Source organism: Plectropomus leopardus, chromosome 16 (genome assembly GCF_008729295.1).
Source record: "Plectropomus leopardus isolate mb chromosome 16, YSFRI_Pleo_2.0, whole genome shotgun sequence".
Lineage (NCBI taxonomy): Eukaryota > Metazoa > Chordata > Actinopteri > Perciformes > Serranidae > Plectropomus > Plectropomus leopardus.
This window is the reverse complement of record NC_056478.1, coordinates 15,540,002-15,560,163: the sequence shown is the minus strand read 5'-3', so window position 1 is coordinate 15,560,163 and position 20,162 is coordinate 15,540,002. Positions and strand designations below refer to the sequence as shown.

The 20,162-nt window shown below is 36.2% G+C and overlaps 1 protein-coding gene across 1 annotated transcript in view; it reads right to left on the bottom strand.

Annotated features, from left to right (window-relative positions):
- The window catches only part of lin28b (lin-28 homolog B (C. elegans)), a 33,145-nt gene extending 18,419 nt beyond the window's left edge, over positions 1–14,726 (bottom strand). Inside the window, exons 1-2 of the mRNA XM_042504024.1 lie at positions 14,705–14,726; positions 4,640–4,830 (exon numbers count right to left, since the gene is read on the bottom strand). Coding sequence (XP_042359958.1) covers positions 4,640–4,830; positions 14,705–14,726 — 213 coding nt within the window. The remainder of the gene's footprint in view (positions 1–4,639; positions 4,831–14,704) is intronic.
- Positions 14,727–20,162: the final 5,436 nt, after the last annotated feature.

Genomic DNA, 20,162 nt, shown 5'->3' with positions numbered 1-20,162 from the left:
GATGAAGCCACAATATGAAAGTATCAATCAGTAAAAATTGATAACGCAGCGCTGCAATATGCACTTTCCTGAGCCTCTCCTTCTTTTCAAATATGCACAGCAGCGCTCGCATATCGAAAAACTGAATCCACACTCAAATAGAGACTGATAAAAAAAAAATGTATATTAAAAAGCGGGTTGTTTGATTTAGGCCAACACATGATAAAGAATTTCATGACTATAGAGTTAGATGGAGCAAAGGTCAACATATTGCCTGCACGTAATTAAGTAACAATTTGATTTCACTGCTATATTACATTATTTTAAAATTGATTTGTATTATCAGCATAGCCTTAGATTTCGGGGGGATGCAGGGGACAATGCCCCCTCAGTATTTTCAAATTCCATACATTTTTCGACAAACAAATAAAAGACACTACTGGTAAATAAGGTAAACAACAAAACTGATGGCTATCACTATAAAGCTTCCCCCACTGATTACTTATTTAAAACAAATATATTTTGCATTACAAGTTCTTGGATATTGTATGTTTAAATATGCAAAGGTGTCATTATTTAACTAAATATGTGCTTTTTGCATACATTCCAAGAACAGTTCAATTTAGGATGTTTTCTTTCCACTACTCTGAACAAAGACATGGAAGCAAAAAGCCCATAATCTGAAGATTGACCAGTGAATAGGCATACATTTTTAGGGGGGAGGGGGATAACGCAGGGTACATGTCCCCATCAATATTTAAAACATGCATTTGTCCACCCCCCAATAAAAACATCAAAGTAGCAGACGGCTCTTATTTTAACAAAAGTGAAGATCCTTTTACTGTAAATCGATGCAGAAAAGGCTATGGTGCAAAAGAATTAAAAATAAAGTTTAAAAAAATCATCAAATGCAGAAAATTTAAGTGTCTGACGATAAACATTTGCAAGTGGAGGAACCCCTAAACCTAATGTGTGCACATCCCCCTCCAAATGTTAAAACAAAACCTACACACTTGATTGTCAGAATAAACTATTTTTGAAAAACTTTATATGGGTTAATGGCGCTTTCCTAAAAAACTGAAAATGCAAGTGACAGGTCAAAAAATTAATAATATGTTATTGACCAAAAGATTGCATAAAAATAACAAAATAAAAGGGAGGTGAATGCAACATGAAGAAAAGTTAAACATAGCAGAATTTACAACCTGTCCCCCCTGGAGTACCTCCAGAAATTGATATGTAAAAGGCTACAGTGCATAAAGGTTTACCAGAATTATTTTTTAAATAAATGTATATAGATTTTTGGCCTATATACAATATAGAGAAAATATAAATGACAGGTTAAGCGTTATGACATGTCATATATATATATATTTATATATATATATATATATATATATATATATATACATACATATATTATTACTACAATTACAGTAAACTGTCCCACTGCTGTACCAACATGAACTGATGCAGAGGCTATGGTGCATAACATTTCTCCAGATTGCACCAAATTAAGTGTTTGATACTTAAAGTTTTGTGGTGGAGGACCCCAAAACCATCTGTTTCAAATTCCCCCTAAAGTGGAAACGAAACCTACGTTCTTGATGTGTGAATAAATTCTTTTTTAAAATTAACTATGTAAATTAAAGGCACATTTATGATACACAGAAAACGCGACAGGTCAAGGACAATAGCATGTCATTGAAAAAAAGATATATATCATATAAACAGATATCGTAAAAATAACAAAATAAAAAGGTAGGTGAATACAACATAGAGAAAAAATGAAATATAGCACCATGGACTGATGCAGAAAAGCATATAGTGCAGAAAAATTCACCAGAATGCACCAAATTAACTATTTGATGCTTAAAACTATCTGGTGAAGGACCCCAAAACTCCCACTTCATATGTATCCCCCTCAATGTTGAAACCTATGCCCCCGACTGTCAGAATAAATTATTATCTTTCAATGATTTTATATAGAATAAGGTAATTTGTAATGAATAAAAGATGCAAATTACAGGTCAAGAACAATAATTTGTCATTGACCAAAAAGCTACTTATTACATAGAAAGAGATATAAAAATAGCAAAATAAAAAGGAGATGGATGTAACATAGCAAAAAGTTAAATAAAGCTGCACTGAAGACCTCATTTCATCACTGCATCACTGTACCACCATAAATTGATGCGGAAAATGCTATGGGACATAAAAATTCAGCAGAATGTACCAAATTAAGTAGCATTTTCTGGCGAAGGACCCCAAACCCTCTGCTACAAATATGTCCCCCACAATGTTGAAATGAAACCAATGCCATTGTTTGTGAGAATAAATTATTTTTAAAAAATAACTTCAAATAGATTAATGGCAAATTCATAATGGACAGAAATGTGTCATTAACCAAAAAGACACAAATTATAAAGATATATTAAAATAGCTAAATATAAAGTAGGTGGTTGCAACATAGAGAAAAGTTAAATATAGCAGCATTTAAGACCTCATTTCATCACTGCAAACTGTCCCACTGGTGTACAGCCGAGGCACAACAAATAGGTTAACTCAATGTTTTGTTTTGTTTTTTCAGAAAACCATGCCAAACTCAAGAGGCACCACTTTCTATTTTTGTCTGACAACTTAAAAAAAATCAGAAAAATTTAAAGTTAAATTAAATTAAATGAATGCCTTTATGAAAGCATAATATACATTTCTGAATCCCTCTAGTTTCATTGATAAAGATCAGTGGACCTCTTTTTATTCACCACTACATCACTGCTGACATCTGACCCCTAACAGGCTCCCTCCCCTCTTCCCACCAGTTCAGCACAACATCCCGTGAGTCCACGATAAAGACACCTCAAGGGGAGGGTGTCAAATGAAATAGTGAAAATGCCTCTCCTCATCCTCTGTCGTTCCTGCCCGAGTATTTTAAAGCCACTTTATAGGACCGTAAAAAGCAGGGGGACGATTAAACGTGGAGGGAAAAGAGGAGCTAAAGGAAGGGAGGCTCTTTGTGTGCTGCAGAATAAGTCGAAAACAAAGCCTCAGAAATGATCTCCATGCTCTATAAATCAACAGTGAGCTATGCAAGCGGTGGAAAACAGGCTGAACGTAAAAAGGTGTTTCACATACATCCACAAAACAGCAGCAAAAGGAGCTTTAAAGATCAGCATGAAAGTGCACACTTTTTCTCTTTAAAAACATGCTTTCCGACATGTTAGCTGCATATGAAGCCAGCTCTGCAGCCCATTAGAGCCAAGTGTGAAACTAACCGTGTCATAGCCACACGACATTTCTTCCCTTCCCTTTACAGAGGGAAGCAAGGGAGGGGAGAGCTTGGACGCATGTGGCTTAAAGAGGAAACTTAAACGTGTTTTTTTTTTTTTTCCTCCCAAGCCCGTGGACAACGTGTGATTACACAGTAACATGTTGGGCAATGCAAAACATCCGGATGATACAATGTAGCTGGTGCTCTGAGGAGAAATAAAAGGGGGCCTGTGGGGGATCAAGATGGGATTTGAAGTGACAGTGAAAATGGTGGAAAAGGAAATAAAACTAATCAATCATCTGACGCTATAGAGAGGAGAAAAAAATCCAGATGATGATCACTTCACCGCAAATGTTTATTCCTCTGTGGTTTGAGTCAGAGGCGCCATATGGGGGGGGGGGGTAGGACAATTCTATAGACCCATGATTGACAGGGGCCCTAAAAATATGAGAACATTATGTTTTTTATTGTTGTTTTTTTCAATAGAAAATCATTAACCTGTCATCATAAACAGAAGATTTTATTTATTTATTCATTAATGTGTAACTAATATTCACTGTTTCTTTTAAACATCCAGACTCATTATAAAGAATGGCTCCTTTTAAAGTGTCATAATTATACAAATATTATTTCTATGAAAATAACTTGAGCTCCTTAGGTTATGACAAAATAACATATGATTCTTTTTGCAGATTAATGCTATAATTTATCAATGTGGAGCCAATTTTAGATATTTTGAAAACTACTGGGTAGATTAGAAGTATAATATTACATCTCATCTTTTTTGGAAGCCCAATTTCTTTTATTTTTTTTGCAGAAAAAACATGGCTGTTCATTTGTGTTTCAGCAGCATAAACACACTTCAGCTGCATTTAAAGACGAGTCCTAGAGAGGGGTGGATTAAACCATTTTGTGTCTTTAGGGGGTGAGAGAGAAATTAAGCGTGCCCACCACTTTTTAATACAGTCTTTCAACTTATTTACTATGGAAATTTTTATTTAGATATGACACTAATTAATTTGAAATAAAAACTTCCTAACCAAACAAAACTTTTGTTAAAGGGCCCCTGGGGTAATCAGTCCCACTTTTCCCTCCAGTATTACGCCCCTGAATCCAGTGCATATATGAAACAACAACTTTTTGTTAATGCTATGTTTAGTATCATAAAATGAAGTGGTCGTTAAAAGTACAATATTGCAAAGATAGAGTCATTTAAAGCTTTGAATGAGCCAGTTGTGTTATGGAGGTGTGGTTACATATTTGCGCATGATTCGCGTGGCATGTGGCAGTGGGGCCCAATGTGATATATCTTTTCACGGGGTCCAAAATCCCTCGCAGCGCCCCTGATTACAGACGTTTTTTTGTTTTGTTTTGTTTTTTTCAACTTACTTGGTGGACGAAAACATCCAGAGGCGGGTCGACGGGGCTCCCTTCGCTGCTGGTCATTGAGATAAATCCAAAGCCCATCCGGACGTTGAACCATTTGCAGAAGCCCGATCCCGACAGGATCTGAGGTCGAGTCCGGTCCTCCTGCTCGGTGGACTTGGCGGGGTCTTCTCCGCCACCTTTACCCGGCCCTCCTGCAACACACAAGCAGCAAACATGTCACGAACTCATACATACACCACAGTATGGCTACTTCTAAAGGTTTATATAAGTTAAATGGGGGTCTTGCGTAAAAAAAACTTCTTCAAGAAGCATGGGGGGATTCCCCTCCACTTGCAAACACGGGATATGTGAAGTTCAGGGGCGGTAGAAATTTCCTACACTACTATTTTTCGATCAGGGGGCGCGTGGCGTGCATCATCGCAAACATTCCTCTAAAAAAAAGTTGTTTGTTAGTCTCTGACAGATGATCGCCTCGGACTCGTGCACAGGCATGCTCGGTCCGTGCAACTTGTGGAGGATTTGTCTCGTGCATCCACAGCACCCGCTGCTAGTTGCATGCTACAGGATCCAAAAAAGGCAGGTGTACACATGGTTCCTCGAGCTTTACTAGTGGGCACGGTATACGCTCTAACAATGCATAGATGTTAATGCAGCGAAACATGGTAAGATATGGTGCTCGGCAGGGGCGGTTCAGTCTCTTTTTTTTTCTTTTCTTTTTTTTTTGAATAAGGTTTGGAACAACAATCACGTTGCACCTTGCCCCCGCCTCCACCTCTCTCCTCGCGCCAGCAGATAGGGGAGGAAAAACTCAAGAAAATAGAAAATAATTGCAGAATAACCTTCGGCCATGTTTCCCCGCGGACCCTCTGCGCCCAAGTTGCAATAGAGAAGCTTCCTCTGCGAAAACGGGCTGCGGTAGTCACCATTAATCCGACATCCTCGATCCCATCGGTCACAAATTGAGCTCGCATGGTACGGCGTGCTTTCTGCCTTTTGATATTTTTGTCATGTCTCTCTTTCTTCCCTTCAATTCCCTTCCTCACTCACACCACCTCTGTCTGCACTGCTCTCCCTCTTCCTCTCTCTGCCTCCCTCCCTCCCTCGCTCTCTCTCTCTCCCTCTCTCTCTCTCAGCTCCTTCGCTCTCATTCGCTCGCGAGCTGGCTGTGCCCGTTCCTACTGAGAACACGTGACTTTGTCAATTACATGCTTTCTTGCTGCTAATTTCTGCCCCTGTGATTCCAGGGAAAGGGGGAATCGGACTCGCAACCACGAGCAAAATGCATCCTAGTTGTTTGATTAGGGTAAAACGTGCATTGCGTTAATAATCGCCTCGTACGTTTAGGACACTGCAGTGTTTATGTTGTGTTTTGATGGTGATAAAAGCTGTATCATATGGGGTTTGTGTGGCTACACGAGGCTATTATACTCTGAGATTAGATTAGATAGGATGCAATTAAATTTGAATGATTCCTTTGGGGGTGATTGTGTGGTCATAGCAGCAGGAGAAAAGAAAACGAGGGGAAAACGTGGAAAAACAGGGCAGGAGATTAGCAAAAACAACAAATAGATTTCCCCATTATTAGGCTTAAACATGCATGTGTATTATCTTTTGTATTTTGTGCTTTATAGAAGTGGAACCAACATGTGGATGGATTTTCTTAAAATGAGTAAGGCCATACTGGCTTGCATGTTAGCTATTTAGCCAGCTCAGTGCCCTTAAACAACACCAAAAATAAGTTTACAGTGGTGAAACATTTGTCAGACAAGAGCATCAACTCTTACATAAAACATCACAAACAAATTACTTCTGCTCCAAGCTTCACGTTTAAAATCTACCACAAATAAAGTTTCACTTCCCTTCATCTCAGACAATTCTTACACCAAAATGAAACTACATGATTTGGAACATAGGTGTCCATTTCAGGGGGACAAGTCGCTCAGTGTTTAGTACATTTGCATTAACACCCCCCCTCCCCCCACCCCCCAACAAAAACATTCAAATAGCCAAAGACTTTTATTTCGACAATAATTCACCAGAATGCACCAAATCAAGTGTTTGGTGTTTAAACTTTTCTAGTGGAGGACCCTCAAACCCACTTTTTCATGTGTCCAGCACAACATGGAAACAAAACCTACACCCCTGATTGTAAGAATTAATTATCAGAAAAATATCCTTAATTTAAGTCATAAACTGATGCTGAAAAGACAAATTTGTGCATTAAAATCAACCAGAATGAAGGATGTTAACTGTTTGATGCTTAAAATGACCTATATGAGAGCAATCTGCAATCCATCTGTTTAACTCTAGTGCCTCTGAAGAATCCTGTTATTTGAAGCCTGATTTATAGCTCGGTGAAATAATTTCACATCTTTGTTACAGAAATAACAACCAGTCACACTGAGAGACATAAGTTCCCTTTACCTGAGAGCAAAATAACTTATAATAAGAATTCAGAATAAAAACTTTAATGCTCATTTTTCCATGCATGGACATGTTGTTTTTGAGCTCATGTTCCTAACATACGACCAGTTACCTCCCAGCATCATAGTGGGCACCAGAGGAGAGCTGAACTCACAGCTTTGGAATGTGACTGGAAAACCCAGAAAAACAAACCTGAAAACTGATGTGCTCGGGCCCGTGATGTTCAGTTGTCAGTGGAAAATCAATGCTTGAGCAACGCTTTTCAGTTACACTTAAAGTGATGATTAAATGGTTTGTGAGAAAAGGCATCAGCCTTGGGCTTGTTTCTCGTCTGCATTGCAACAGAATAAAGAGCAAATGAGAGCTTGTGAAGGCGATGCTTTTGTTCTGAAAACATTCCAGTTTACTTTCAGCAAAAGTCTGACATCAGCAAGTTATTCTGATAAAGCAAAAGGGCTGCCGGTATATGTAAAACCTAAGTATAGTTCCATAAAGTTATTAACTTTATCTTCATTCTTCTACTAACCTTTTATCTTCACTTGTGTCGGTTTGCTACATCTTACATTATCAACGCTTCTTTCTCTAACAAATGCTACAAATTAGAGCTGAAATCAATGAGTTGTTCAATCTTACATTAATTGCCAAAAAATGTGATCATCAATTAATCAGTTGGAGTCATTTTTAAAGGAAAAAAAGTAAAAATATGTTGATTTCAGCCACTTAAATTTGAATATTGTAAATTTGTTTTAACTCCTCAGTGACAGTAAACTGAATATCTTTAGGCTCTGGAAGAAACAAGACATTTGAGGATCTCATCTTGGACTTTTAGAAAGACTGATCCACATTTTTCAAAATTTTCTAGCAATTTATAAACCAAACAATAAATCAGTGAATGAAGTCAAAATTCTCTGATGCCAGCCTCTTAAATGTTTTCCAGTTTCTTTATTCCTTTATGACAGAAAACTTTTTCTAAATAATCTTTAAAAAAAAAGGCATTTGTATCATCTTTGACTTTGGAAAAAAAACACCATTTTCTGACACTTTGTAGACCAAACAACTAATTGATTAATACAGAAAATAATAAACAAATTAACTGACAATGAAAATAATGGTTAGTCACAACCAAATGTGTAAAGTCTATTCCACAAAAGTAAAACTTGGATCATCTCAAGTGCATGCTGCATATTCAAATCAAACTTTATGTCCGCCAACATGGGGACAAACACTCCAGAGAAGTCCATAAGTCCTAAGCTGCGGTTACTCAAGGCCACACAGCAGATCGATAACAACAAGCCTGAAAAATACTACATCCTTTGAGAAACCTCCCCTCTTATCTCACATCTACTCTGGTGGGATGTTTCTCGAGGGGTTATTCCCGGGTACGAGCAAAGAGGAAAAACACGTTGGAGGAATGAAACAACAACAAGCCCATCTCCACCCACCGGGGCTAAAGAGCCCACCCTCCGGAATTCACGAGCTTTCCCCCTACCCCCAACCCATCCATCCCAGCCCCCGCGCAAAGGCCTGTTTTTGAAGATGCTTGTAGAGGAGGCCTCTGCAGTGGCCATAGAATTACTGTTTGGGTCACAGGGTTGGATACCAGTGTCAGATGTTATCCACTCACTCATATCCTGACAGGACCTTTCTGATTAGGACAAGTCAGTGGAAATCCCCACAGTGCAGCTCACCGACATGCGTGCAAGCTAAATGACAAGGAATAATTTAGATATGTGTGGCATGGGTGTGTCTGTTAGTCAAAGGAAGCGACTGAAATACCAAAACAAAGATTAGTGGAGATTTAAAGACACCTTAATTCAAAGTGAACACCTTAACATGGGCGAGAAAAGGGGAAACACCTCACAGTAATGTCAGAGGACAGAGTGTTTTCAGTGAAAACTTCCTCAAAACGTTGTTTGACTGATTATATAAACAAATTTGTAAGCATTAGTGTTTATCTTAAAATGACACCAACTACAAGCCCTCTTTTTAGCCTCTGTGCTACAGGATAAGATTGTTTTCAAACTTGTTTTAATTTCAGATCTTATTTCCTCTTTTTCTAACATAAAAACAGCAATTTTTCTTACAAAGTTTTGCATAAAAAAGGTAGAGATCAAGTTATTAGGTTTACATTGTTTTCCCCCATAATTAACATCAACTTGAAGTCTTACTTTAAATCCCTTTTATTAGTCTTCAGGCTGAAAGATTGTTTTCAAAGTAGTTTTAATTTAATTGTGAAGATGAGCACATAAGAACAGTCACTTTTCTTATGAAGTTTTGTATGAAAAAGGTAGAGATCAAATTCTCTCATTTACATTGCTTTTCCCTATAATTAACACCAACTTGAAGTCTTACTTTATCTTCCTTTTATTTGTCTTTAGGTTGCAGGATAATATTCTTTTCATACTTGTTTTGACATTAGATCTTTTTCCACTGCTTTTTAATTTTATGGAGAAAGGCACAGACTAAAAACAGCTATTTTTCTTTTGAAGTTTGGCATGAATTAGGTGGGGATCGAGTTTTTGATTTACACTGTTGCTTTTCTTAAAATGAACACTGAATAAAAGTCTGACTATGGGCTCCCTTTATTTGTATTGATGCGACAGGTTGACATTATTTTCAAGGTTGTTTTAAATACAGGTCTTTTTTTTTTTTTGGAAAAGACCACATAACTAGAAACAGCATTTCTCATCAATTACTTTAGTTAAGTGTTGTTGTATTTGTTTTTCTTTCAGTCAGTTTGTCCTCCCTTTTAATGCTCTCATGCAGCATCCTTAGAGTGTTTGGTAACTTGTTATATACTCAGACCTTTTTTCCTTTTTTTATGTGTTGAGAACAACACAGACTAAACACAACTTTTCTCATGAAGCCCTGCAAAAAAAAAGTTTCTGATCAACTTCTTTAGTTTAAATTGGGGGTTTTTCTCTCCTTATAATCAACACCAACAAGAGATCATACTTTGGCCTCCCTTTTGTTTGTCTTTACGCTGCAGGATAAGATTTTCAAACTTGTTTTGAACTTCAGTCCTTTTCCTACATTTTCAATTGTTGAGAAAAGCTCAAAAACAGAGTTTTGCATTAGATAAGGATCATCTTCTTGGTTTATATTATTGTTTTTCTTACATAAAAAACACCAACAAAGTCTCAGTTTTGCCTCTCTTTGAATGCTTTTATGCTACATGATAAGATTGTTGTCAACCTTTTAACTTCATATTTTCTTTCCCACTTGTATGTGTGGAGAAAAGCACATGGACTAAAAACATTAACTTTTCTTGTGAGATTTGCATGTGATGACCTTCTTTAGTTTACATAGTTTTTTTCTCTCTCTATCATTAACACCTACCTTTGGCCTTTCTTAATATTTGTCTTTAAGCCAAAGGATAAGATTTTTTATATATATATTTTACTTTAGATGTCTTACATTTGTGAAGAAGAACACACAGACTATAACCTTTTTGAAATTCAGAAAAAAGTTAGTAATCAACTCCTTTCATTTACATTGGTTTTTTTTCTTCTTATAATCAACACCAAGTAGAAGTCATATTTTGCTGCAGGATAACATTGATCAAACTCGTTTTAACTTCACATCAATATTTTTTCCACAATTTTACTTTGTGTATGAAAAAGAACATTGAAAAAATAGCAATCTTTCACAAAGGGTTTTACAAAAAAGCAAACATGGCCATGAATTTCCAGATTAACTGAAAATACTAACATTTCGGGGTTTGTCTCATAATAAACCCCAACCAGAGGTCAAATTTTTGCCACTATCTTATTAACTTTACAGCAGTTGTTTGTTTTATTTTATAATCTCCTCCAACAGCAAGATCTACTTTAGCTGCCTTTTCATTTGTCCTAATGTGACAGATTGTTTTCAAACTTGTTTTTAACTTCTTTTATCACTTACACTTATTTCATAGGGAGTTTTACCAAAAAAAGTTTGGGTACTCATATGAGTAACAAACATAGCCATGATCTGGCCTGTTTTTAGATTAACTGACAATACAAACATTTAAATATTGTTTTATGATCAACATCAACTGGAACTCAAGTTCCTTCCGCCGTCTTATCTTATTTACATCACTAATTTGTTTTCTAATCACCATCAAATAAATTACAAGTTACATTTTTATTTGTTCTTATGCTGCAGAATGAAGTTGTTTTCAAACTTGTTTTAACTTCACATCGATCTTTCTTTCCACAGTTTTAGCTTGTGTGTGGAACAGTGCTTTGAACGAAATAGCAACCTTTCATATAAAGTTTTACAAAAAATTTAGGGAACTCAAATACGTAACATAGCCATGAATTGGCCAACTTTTACATGAACTTACAATCAGCACTAACAAGAAGCCAAACTTTTGCCACAGTTTCATTTATGTTATGTCATCCATCTGTTTTTTTAATCACCACCAAGTACAAGATCTACTTAAACTATCTTTAATTTGCATTTAAGCTGCAGGATATGGTTGTTTTCGAACCTGTTTCAACTTTTCAGCAATCTTTTTCACACTTATCAATTTATGGAGAAATCCGTTTAAAAAAGGGAGATTTTTCGTATTAAGTTCAGGATGAAATTAAATGAAAATACAACTTAATTACCAGTTTATCTTAAACTTTTCTTGTTTGAACTTCAGATCACTTTCATTCTGTTTTTCTTCTATACGCCTACATGAACAAAAATAGTAATAGTTCTGCAAAAAGTTTAGGAATTCATATCTGAAACACAACAATGATTAGACCAGTTTTAAAGATGAAATACAAAAAGCAGCTTATCTCTTTTCATTAGTTCTTTCTCTTATACTCAACACAAACTAGTCACTTTTAGTCACGTTTTTCACTCTCCACGCATGCTGCCTGATAACATTGTTTTTAAACTTGTTCGAACTTCAGATGAATACTTCTTCCATGGGCCTTCATGAATAAAAATAACATCTTTTCATATTAAGACCTGCAAAAAGTTGGGGAATTCATATTTGTAATAAAACTAAAAATTGGCCATTTTAAGATGAAATGAAATGAAAATTAATTACTTTGAATTAATTTTTCAAAAATCTAATTACCAACACCAACTATAGACGAAGTCACTGTTAAGCTTCCTTTTTATTGCCATCATGCTGCATTCAAACTTGTTTTTAACTTCAGATCAATCTTTGTTTCCTTCCTTTTTTAGGCCTACATGAACAACAAGAGCAATTTTTCTTATGAAGTTCTGCAAAAAGTTAGGGAACTCATGTTTCTATAAGTTGGCCTATTTTTAAGATCCAGTGTTGACAATATTATTTTAATTTTAAATAATAGGCCTATTACTTACTTAATAATGGCATATAAAGGTTGTTATGGTAAGGCTATTGGCAAAGTTTGTACCAAGATTTTACTTTCATGCTTAATGTAATTAATAAAAACTGCCTCTATGAGAATATATTATTCACTCATGATTTATGCAATACCATATATAAAGTTGCTTTTTGTAACTTTAAGAAGAACAGACTTGTGCAAGTGTTACCAGCGTAATATATAAATCTCTGTTAGGACTGCATGAGATCTAGATTTAGAATCAAGACAGTGTGTCTTTGGTTTGTTTGAGTCCTAATATTTCAAAATATTTATAAGATGTCACATATTAATAAAATACAGCGTATCAGGCTCTTCAAGCACGTATATATGGTGTTTTCACAGACAGTCACAATAAAACTTGTGTAAGTCAAAAGAAGATAGAGATTCTTTCAACTACAAGCCCTAGAAAAAAACAGAAATTACATTTGTCTCCTTTTTGATAATGTCATTTGCTGCAGTAAAAACAACTGCAGGTCATGAATTAACCTTTTGCCTTTATGTCTACACATATGACATTTAAACCTACTTTTCTAACAAGCTATAATCACTTCTTTAAAAAGCAGAATCTCAAAGTCAAAAAGGAAAATGGCTGCAAACTGAAATCAGTCTGAGATTTAAGCAGTGACTTATTTGACCAAAAACATTTTATTACGTGCATTTAACCCCATGAGCACGAGCAGATTCCTGAGCTGTTTGAATAGAGTTTCTGAGCAGACTTTGGACTCCATCACCCCAGCTAACCCCACCCAACCCCCTCTCCTCACCCTGAAGGCTCCCAGAGGAAATTTGCCTTTACTCTGCTGTCAATGCAGTTCAAAGAGTTCACTGAGTTCGTCTCTCCCTTTTCTCCTTTCTTTTTTAGTGAAGGGGTTATTTTTTTGTCGTTTACTTCATGCATTCCAGCCACCAGTCCCTCACTTTTTTATATCCTCTACAAGGAAGTGTAAACAGTGCTGGCAAAGCAGGTCATCTCCTCTCTGGGTTGTTTTTCACGAACTGGAGAGTGTGAACACGTGAGGTTTAACACGCAAAATGTGATTATTTTCTCAATTATTTTATTCTTCTGAAATTGTAAACACAAGCTAATTTTATTGTACTGGGTTTTAAATCACATGCTTGCAGATTTCTGCCTCTATCTGTATAAAAGACGATAAAACAATAGTTACTGCATTTAAAACGAGTTCTACTTTTGACATAACAATAGATTTCGTTAAGAAATATTTTGAATCAACGAAAAAATACAAGTGAGTTTAAATAGGTATCACAAAAGCGCACGTGTGGCATGTGCTCCATACTTGGCCCCAAAAGTAAACCCAAAATTTGAGGTACATTTGGTGGGTTTGTGTCTCATTTAAGAAAAGCAGCTTTAAATCGTTTGTGTAAAATCAGATTTAATATTCGTTTTGACGCTAGTGATGTTTTTTCAAGCGACTTTTAATCCGACAGATTTTTTGGGAGCCTATGAACTGTTTTTAAACCACCTCCTGAAGACAGAATATGTTTTTTTTTAATCCAGTTTTAGGATGGCAACAGCGAGAAAAAAAGAAAAGTTTTTATCGGTTAAACCACGTGCTTTTAAAGTAGTTTTTCAATCCGAAAAAGTCTCCTCCAACAGGAGTAAACAGGATGAAAATATGTGAATGAAATATCGGTGACGTCAGAGAGAGAGGGGGGAGGTTTGGAGAAGAAGCGGCTCTGCAGCCGGTGCGCCAAAAACTGCGCACAATGGGACAAAAATATCCGTATACGCTTCTTGAATTTAACAATTTATTTATTTCATTTTATTTTGACGCTCGGATCTGGCAGGTCGGTATGATTTTTTAAGATTTTCTTTTGGTTCAATTAACATCTTAGAGTTTTCCATTTGTTGCACATGCAGCCTGTGAATATCCTCCTGACCTGATGATCGGTGCATTTCCTTAACGAAACATCACTATAATAGTCTTTTAATATTCTTACAGTGCGTTAAAGGAGGATGGGCGACGCCTGTTTTGTAGTTTGTTTTAATCTCTTCTTTCTTTTGTTTCCTCATAAGAATTTATATCATGATTTTCTGTGCCATTTGTTCTCTAAATAACGAGTATTTATATGAGTGCGCGCGCGTCTTTAACGTCATAACTTTATTGAAAGCTTTTGATAAAAAAGCCGATCCATCACTGTGCCATATTGCGCAAACACGGTCATTTCAGGTCATTGAAAAGCAGGTTCTGCAGCTCCATGGGGGTGAGCTTCAAGCAAATGCAAGACTCATCGCGTTCTAGGGGAAATTTAAGATGAAGAAAAAGAAAAAAAGTAGCAAAAAGTGACTCACCTGTTGAAGAGGGAGCGGACATCCTCCTTTTTTCCTCCGTGGACGAATTAGATGGCACAGACAGAGCAAACGTTTCTCCCGATGTCCCTTTGATAGAGCAAATGTGGAAGAAAAGTAGAGTTTGAGTCTGCTGGAGTTGAAGTCTGCCGACGCTCTAGTTTGAATTACATGTTTAGGCTGACTTTAACCTGGCGTATGAAGCCAAGTGACTGCCTGGAATCAAAGAGATTTTCCATGGATGAATATTTTATAGTGACACTGTAACATAAGCTGCAGCGGCGCGAGGGGAGGGCAGGCAGATTTGGTTTTTTTTTAATGTGTCACCAACAGATTGCTGGGAGTCTGTGGCACACATCTGGGGACTCATCTCCAACATGATCCATAGATGAGGGACATTTTTCAGCGTCAGCGCCTTTTTTTTCCCATACAAGTCTGCTGCTAAGCTTACAGCTGTGTGTCAAACTAGTTGTCTTGGATATTTCAAAAGTAATAAAAGGAGACTTCCTAGAGATTAATTATCTTTCTTTTTTTTAAGTTTATCCAATAGCAAGGAAAAAGACAAGTTAATGGCAAATTTGAACCCAATCTCCCGCATGCCTTAGAGCCTTATAATGGCTCTTCAAACCATGTGGCATTCTTCTTGGCCTCCCCCACCACGCTCCCAGCCTCCCCCTCCTCTTTCTCTCTTCTTGATAAAGATCCATACTTCACATCCCCCACTCAGCTTGTTTACAAGCAGTATTCAGCTATTCAAAACCATGAAAAAAAACCCACAACAAAGCAATTTCCTTGAAACCATGCCAACAGCTGATCACATATAAAACAGCCACAGTGAAAGATTCATAGCTTAATGTAACACTAAAAATCAACAGTCCCCAAACCCTCTCTACTGATCTGACATCTGCTCCTCACCCACTCAGCCTTGTGTCCTCACTGAGCATTGTTAGGAAACTGGTTTCAGATCAGTGATTGGGAGCCAATATGACCAAAGACTCAGGAGAGAGAGAAATAAATAGCGCCATCCATCGGCTCTCTGCAGACACCTGCACGATCCCTCATCCCACACTGAGGCGACAGACTCCCCAAGACCTTTATGGCGTCTAAGATAGATTGATAAGCTACATTTTATCGCGTAAAGTCAATTTCCTTTTTTTCTTTAACAAAAATGTAACTTACAGACATGTGATTCAAACATAACAAGCCCTAATGGACAAAAGAAGCTTGAAGTGTGTTTATTAAATTAAATACACTTTAGGCCTCATAATAAATTATTTATTTTACAAAAGGAAAAATTCACATGGAAATTAAACCCCGTCAAACTTCCAGGAGCTCAGCTTCTATTTCGGTCTGTCACTTTAACCAAAACTCCTAAACTTTTATTTCTTTAATTGTGACATAAAACATTTCTGGATCTTTCACTAAGCAGAGCCCGCTTAGCTCCTAGTGAGGGATTTTCCGTGCTGCCTTTAGAGAAAGATACAAATTAAAAATAAATAAGTAAATAAGTTTGGTTCTATTGGATTTTTGTTCCTTTTATTTTGTCAGATTACTCCTACGCCTAAAGAAAACTAAAAAAAAAAAGTCAAATTACAGCCATTATAGCTGCAGCATTTATATCTAGTCGAGAGATATTTATTTATTTAACTAAAGTCTTATAGTTCTTCCGCCGAGTAATATAGTTCCTCAGCAGTTGCGGTGGCGGAGTGGGGATTTCCGGTCGGCGCATTAATATTTCAACATGGTCACAGGTGTGCGCTCATTGGGTGCTTTAGACCGTCTTCAAATGTGTAAGCCAATCAGAAATTAGGACCCGTTCCAGCAGTTTTACCATGAGTTTCACCAGACTTTTTAAGTCAGATAGTAATATGACGAGATTTGCATCAAATGTGTTAAAACTTGCATTTCAGAATCCATTAGAGTTTATGAATATGAAGTCTGTGAAAAACAGAATTCAGATGGCTTTTAAACTCTAAATGCACCGCCAGCTTTGGCTCAAAAATGTGAAACCAGGTTTGCTTTTTAAAAGCCTGCAGCCTCTGTGAGGGATGAAGGCCTGCAGGATTTCTCAGGACTGTTAAGCGCCCTCTGCTGGTTCATTACTCTCTCGTGCTCGTGCGCGCACGCGCACACATACATTGCACACATAGATCGCTTATGTTTGGCTGTGGCATGTTTAAAGGGAGACTGGGATTTTTCTGGTGATATTTTTGATTCTTCCTTTTCATAAATATGATCCAACAGTGCTTAAATCATGCATGAAAATTCTGCAAAATTTGGTTTTGTGCTAAAATTTGAATTTTCCCACTTTATGGTGCTGGAATTGTTTTTTTTATTTTGTTTTTTTGTTTGTTTTTTTTAGTGTAGGTCTAAATCAAATCCTATGTGCATTCCTTGTGTTTTTCAAAACATGCAAAAAAGACTTTGAATTGTTTGTTCATTGGCTATGATGTGACAAGATGAACATGTATTTAGTATATTTTTACAATTAGCTTTTATTCATTTACATTGTTTAAAAGCCTACAAACATTGTTTATCTTACTTACCTTTAATTCCACTCCTTTACTTTGAAAGTTGTGCAGTGAGTCCCAAAGAGTAACACTGAGGAACAAGTGGTGTTAATGTCCATAGAGCTGAAAAAATTAAAGAAGACAATTTAGTGTCAAAGTATAAAAGCCAGTGAGTAATTTTTTAAAATAAAAAATGCAAGTAATATAATTTGCATAGAAGAAACATTAGTTTATTTACATGTGCATAAAACAGGTGTTGCTCTGCATTTAGTTGTAAAGTTTAGTTTTCTAGAACATTTTACAAATAGATTGACTTAAATTCAGTGGAACAGAATCTGAATACTTTCATGTCAAAATCTTAATAGTTTCATCTCATAACTTCCATTGAACGTGTCAGTTTGTTTTTGGGGTTTTTTTTCACTGAAATCAGGATGTTTGGAGGGGGTGCAGGGTAACAAGCATTTAAATCTTCCTAATTTCCCCAAAAATGAGAGAAGAAAGAAAAAACATGCATTTAACTTTTGTTACATTGAATTGAGGGTGACTTGGAATTTTATTTGATAAAACTTTTCTCTCTTTTAAAGTTGTGCATTTATTTAACACAATGTCAAAGTTTATATTCATTTTTAAAAAGTTCAGTATTTAATAGTTAATTTTAAGGATGTTTTACTAAGAGTTTTTTGTTGCTTTAGCACATAAATATATTTCTGTCAAGCTGGGACAGATTTATGCTCCTAAATGCTCTTTTCAAGGTTCATGCTGTAGTTGTCCCAGATGTTTAGGCCTAACAGCCTTCTCTCACCAGACATAGGTAATTAAAATGTTATATTTCAAGAAAGGTATTGAAAACGTGACTGAGTGCATTTTAACGGTAAGGTAAATCAATTTGTTGTCTTGTTACTTTAATTTATCAATCATGTCCAGTTACAGCCTTAAACTTTATTTTAATGTTCAATTTCAGCTATAAATAAGACAGAAAGTTAAACATAATAAAATGAAAAATAACTAAATGTAACTTTCTTTTTTTTAAGTTTGAACAGTCTTTTGTTTCTATGTTTTGGTGAATTTAAATCCTACTCTGAAATGAGTTTGGAAAAGTCAGGTTGAAAACATGTAATATATGGAGTCTTTCAAAAGAAGCTGCTCCATAAAATTTCCTCCATCAACATGAAAGTGGGACATCAGAGAAGTTCTTGAACATGTAACATGTATGTTGAGTAATCCACATGGGGCCCTCTGTCAGACCACCCTCATTTTCTGCTCCTGCTGCACGTGTTGCTTATTTTCAGAGTGACTGCCCCCTGGTGGAAGACCTGACACCCACAGCTTCAGGTTTGCTCTCGCTCCCTTATTCCTATCTGTGCAGCGACATCAAAATGCTTAAGAAAAATCCAATAAATTAAATTGAATGGGAAAAAATCCAGTTCTTGAGTGTTTATTTATTTTGGAGCTCAAATTAAACTTTGCTCTGTGGCCAAAGATAATATTGAGATAAATGTGGATACTAATTCTGCTTTTATCAGTATAACCTGTTCTTTTATGGTCAAATTTTTAGATTATACTTGTGTGGATCACTTCTTTATGTGTCAGGAATAAACTTATATGGCAATAATATATTATAAATAAGGGTGCAAATATGTTTGGATCGATAAACACACCACTAACCTGCAGGAGGTGTTAAAGGGACAGTTCACCCTAAAAATAAAAAAATACATATTTTTCCTTTTACCTGTAGAACTATTTCTCACTCTAGATTGCTTTCAGGGTTCGTTAATATTAAGGCATGTTAGGAATGAAATTCAAGAACAGTTTTACAATAACCAGAATTAAAGAAAAAGATCATGTGAATATCAATTGTTTAGGTTTAGGGACAATGTTTCTCTAATATTAGTTGTAACATAAAACATAACTTATTTTAATGATGTTAATGCAAGGGGAATTTGGTACATTAAGAAAAATAATATATATTTTTTTAAAAGTGACCAATTTTTAATTTTTACAATGCAACATCAGAAAAAAAAAAGATTAATAAAATCATTCTTCCCAAGTCTAAGCAAGACTGATTTAATACATCTTTATACCAATTAAGCCCTTATTTTTTGATTATTGAATTAAATGCCTTTTAAGACTTCTTAAGGATCCGTAGGAAACCTGGTTTTCGTGAGTTTGGGAGTGTTGAACATATCGGCCAAAGAGATGTCTGCTTTCTCTCAAATATAACACCAATAGATGGTACTCTGCTTAAAGTGCTTTAAAAAACTCAACAGCAATGTCTCTTTCCAGAAATCACCCGACCCGATTACTCAAGGTAATCCACAGACCTCGTTGTGAGCAATTACTGCAGGAACTATTTTCTCTCTACTGAACTACACCTGCCATCTGTATCACTGCGCAGGGGGAAGCGTAGATCTACTGCCAGGTCACTTAGCAACACTGAGCTAGCTGATATTACAGCTCAGCTGAGGACAACATTAATGTTAATTAATTAAATTAATCACATCTCGCCCTGCCACAAAAATGTGCCTCTCATCAATGAGTAGATGCACGCGTCCTTCTGCGTAGTGATACGGTTGGTGGGTGTAGTTAGCAGAAAGAAAACCTTACATGAAACTGCTCACAAGGTCTGTGGATTATCTTTAGTAACCGGGTCATGGCCATTTCTCACACATTTTCGAGGACAAAATTTCAAAGTTTCCATGACTTTTCAAGGATTTATAACCACAGTTTTTATGACCATTCCCAAGGTATAAGGTGAAAAGATCTGCATAAAACACTTTACCCCAAATGTTGATTATATTAATATAGGCTGTCTGCGGACACAAAGCAGTAGAGCTCCAGGAGTTAACAGAAGTGAAAGCAGACAGTTTGGCTTTTTGATTAATTTGCTTGAAAAAAAAAAACCCTCTGTTTTTTCAAACTACCACTTTCAGGGTAGATAAAAAAAGAATCAA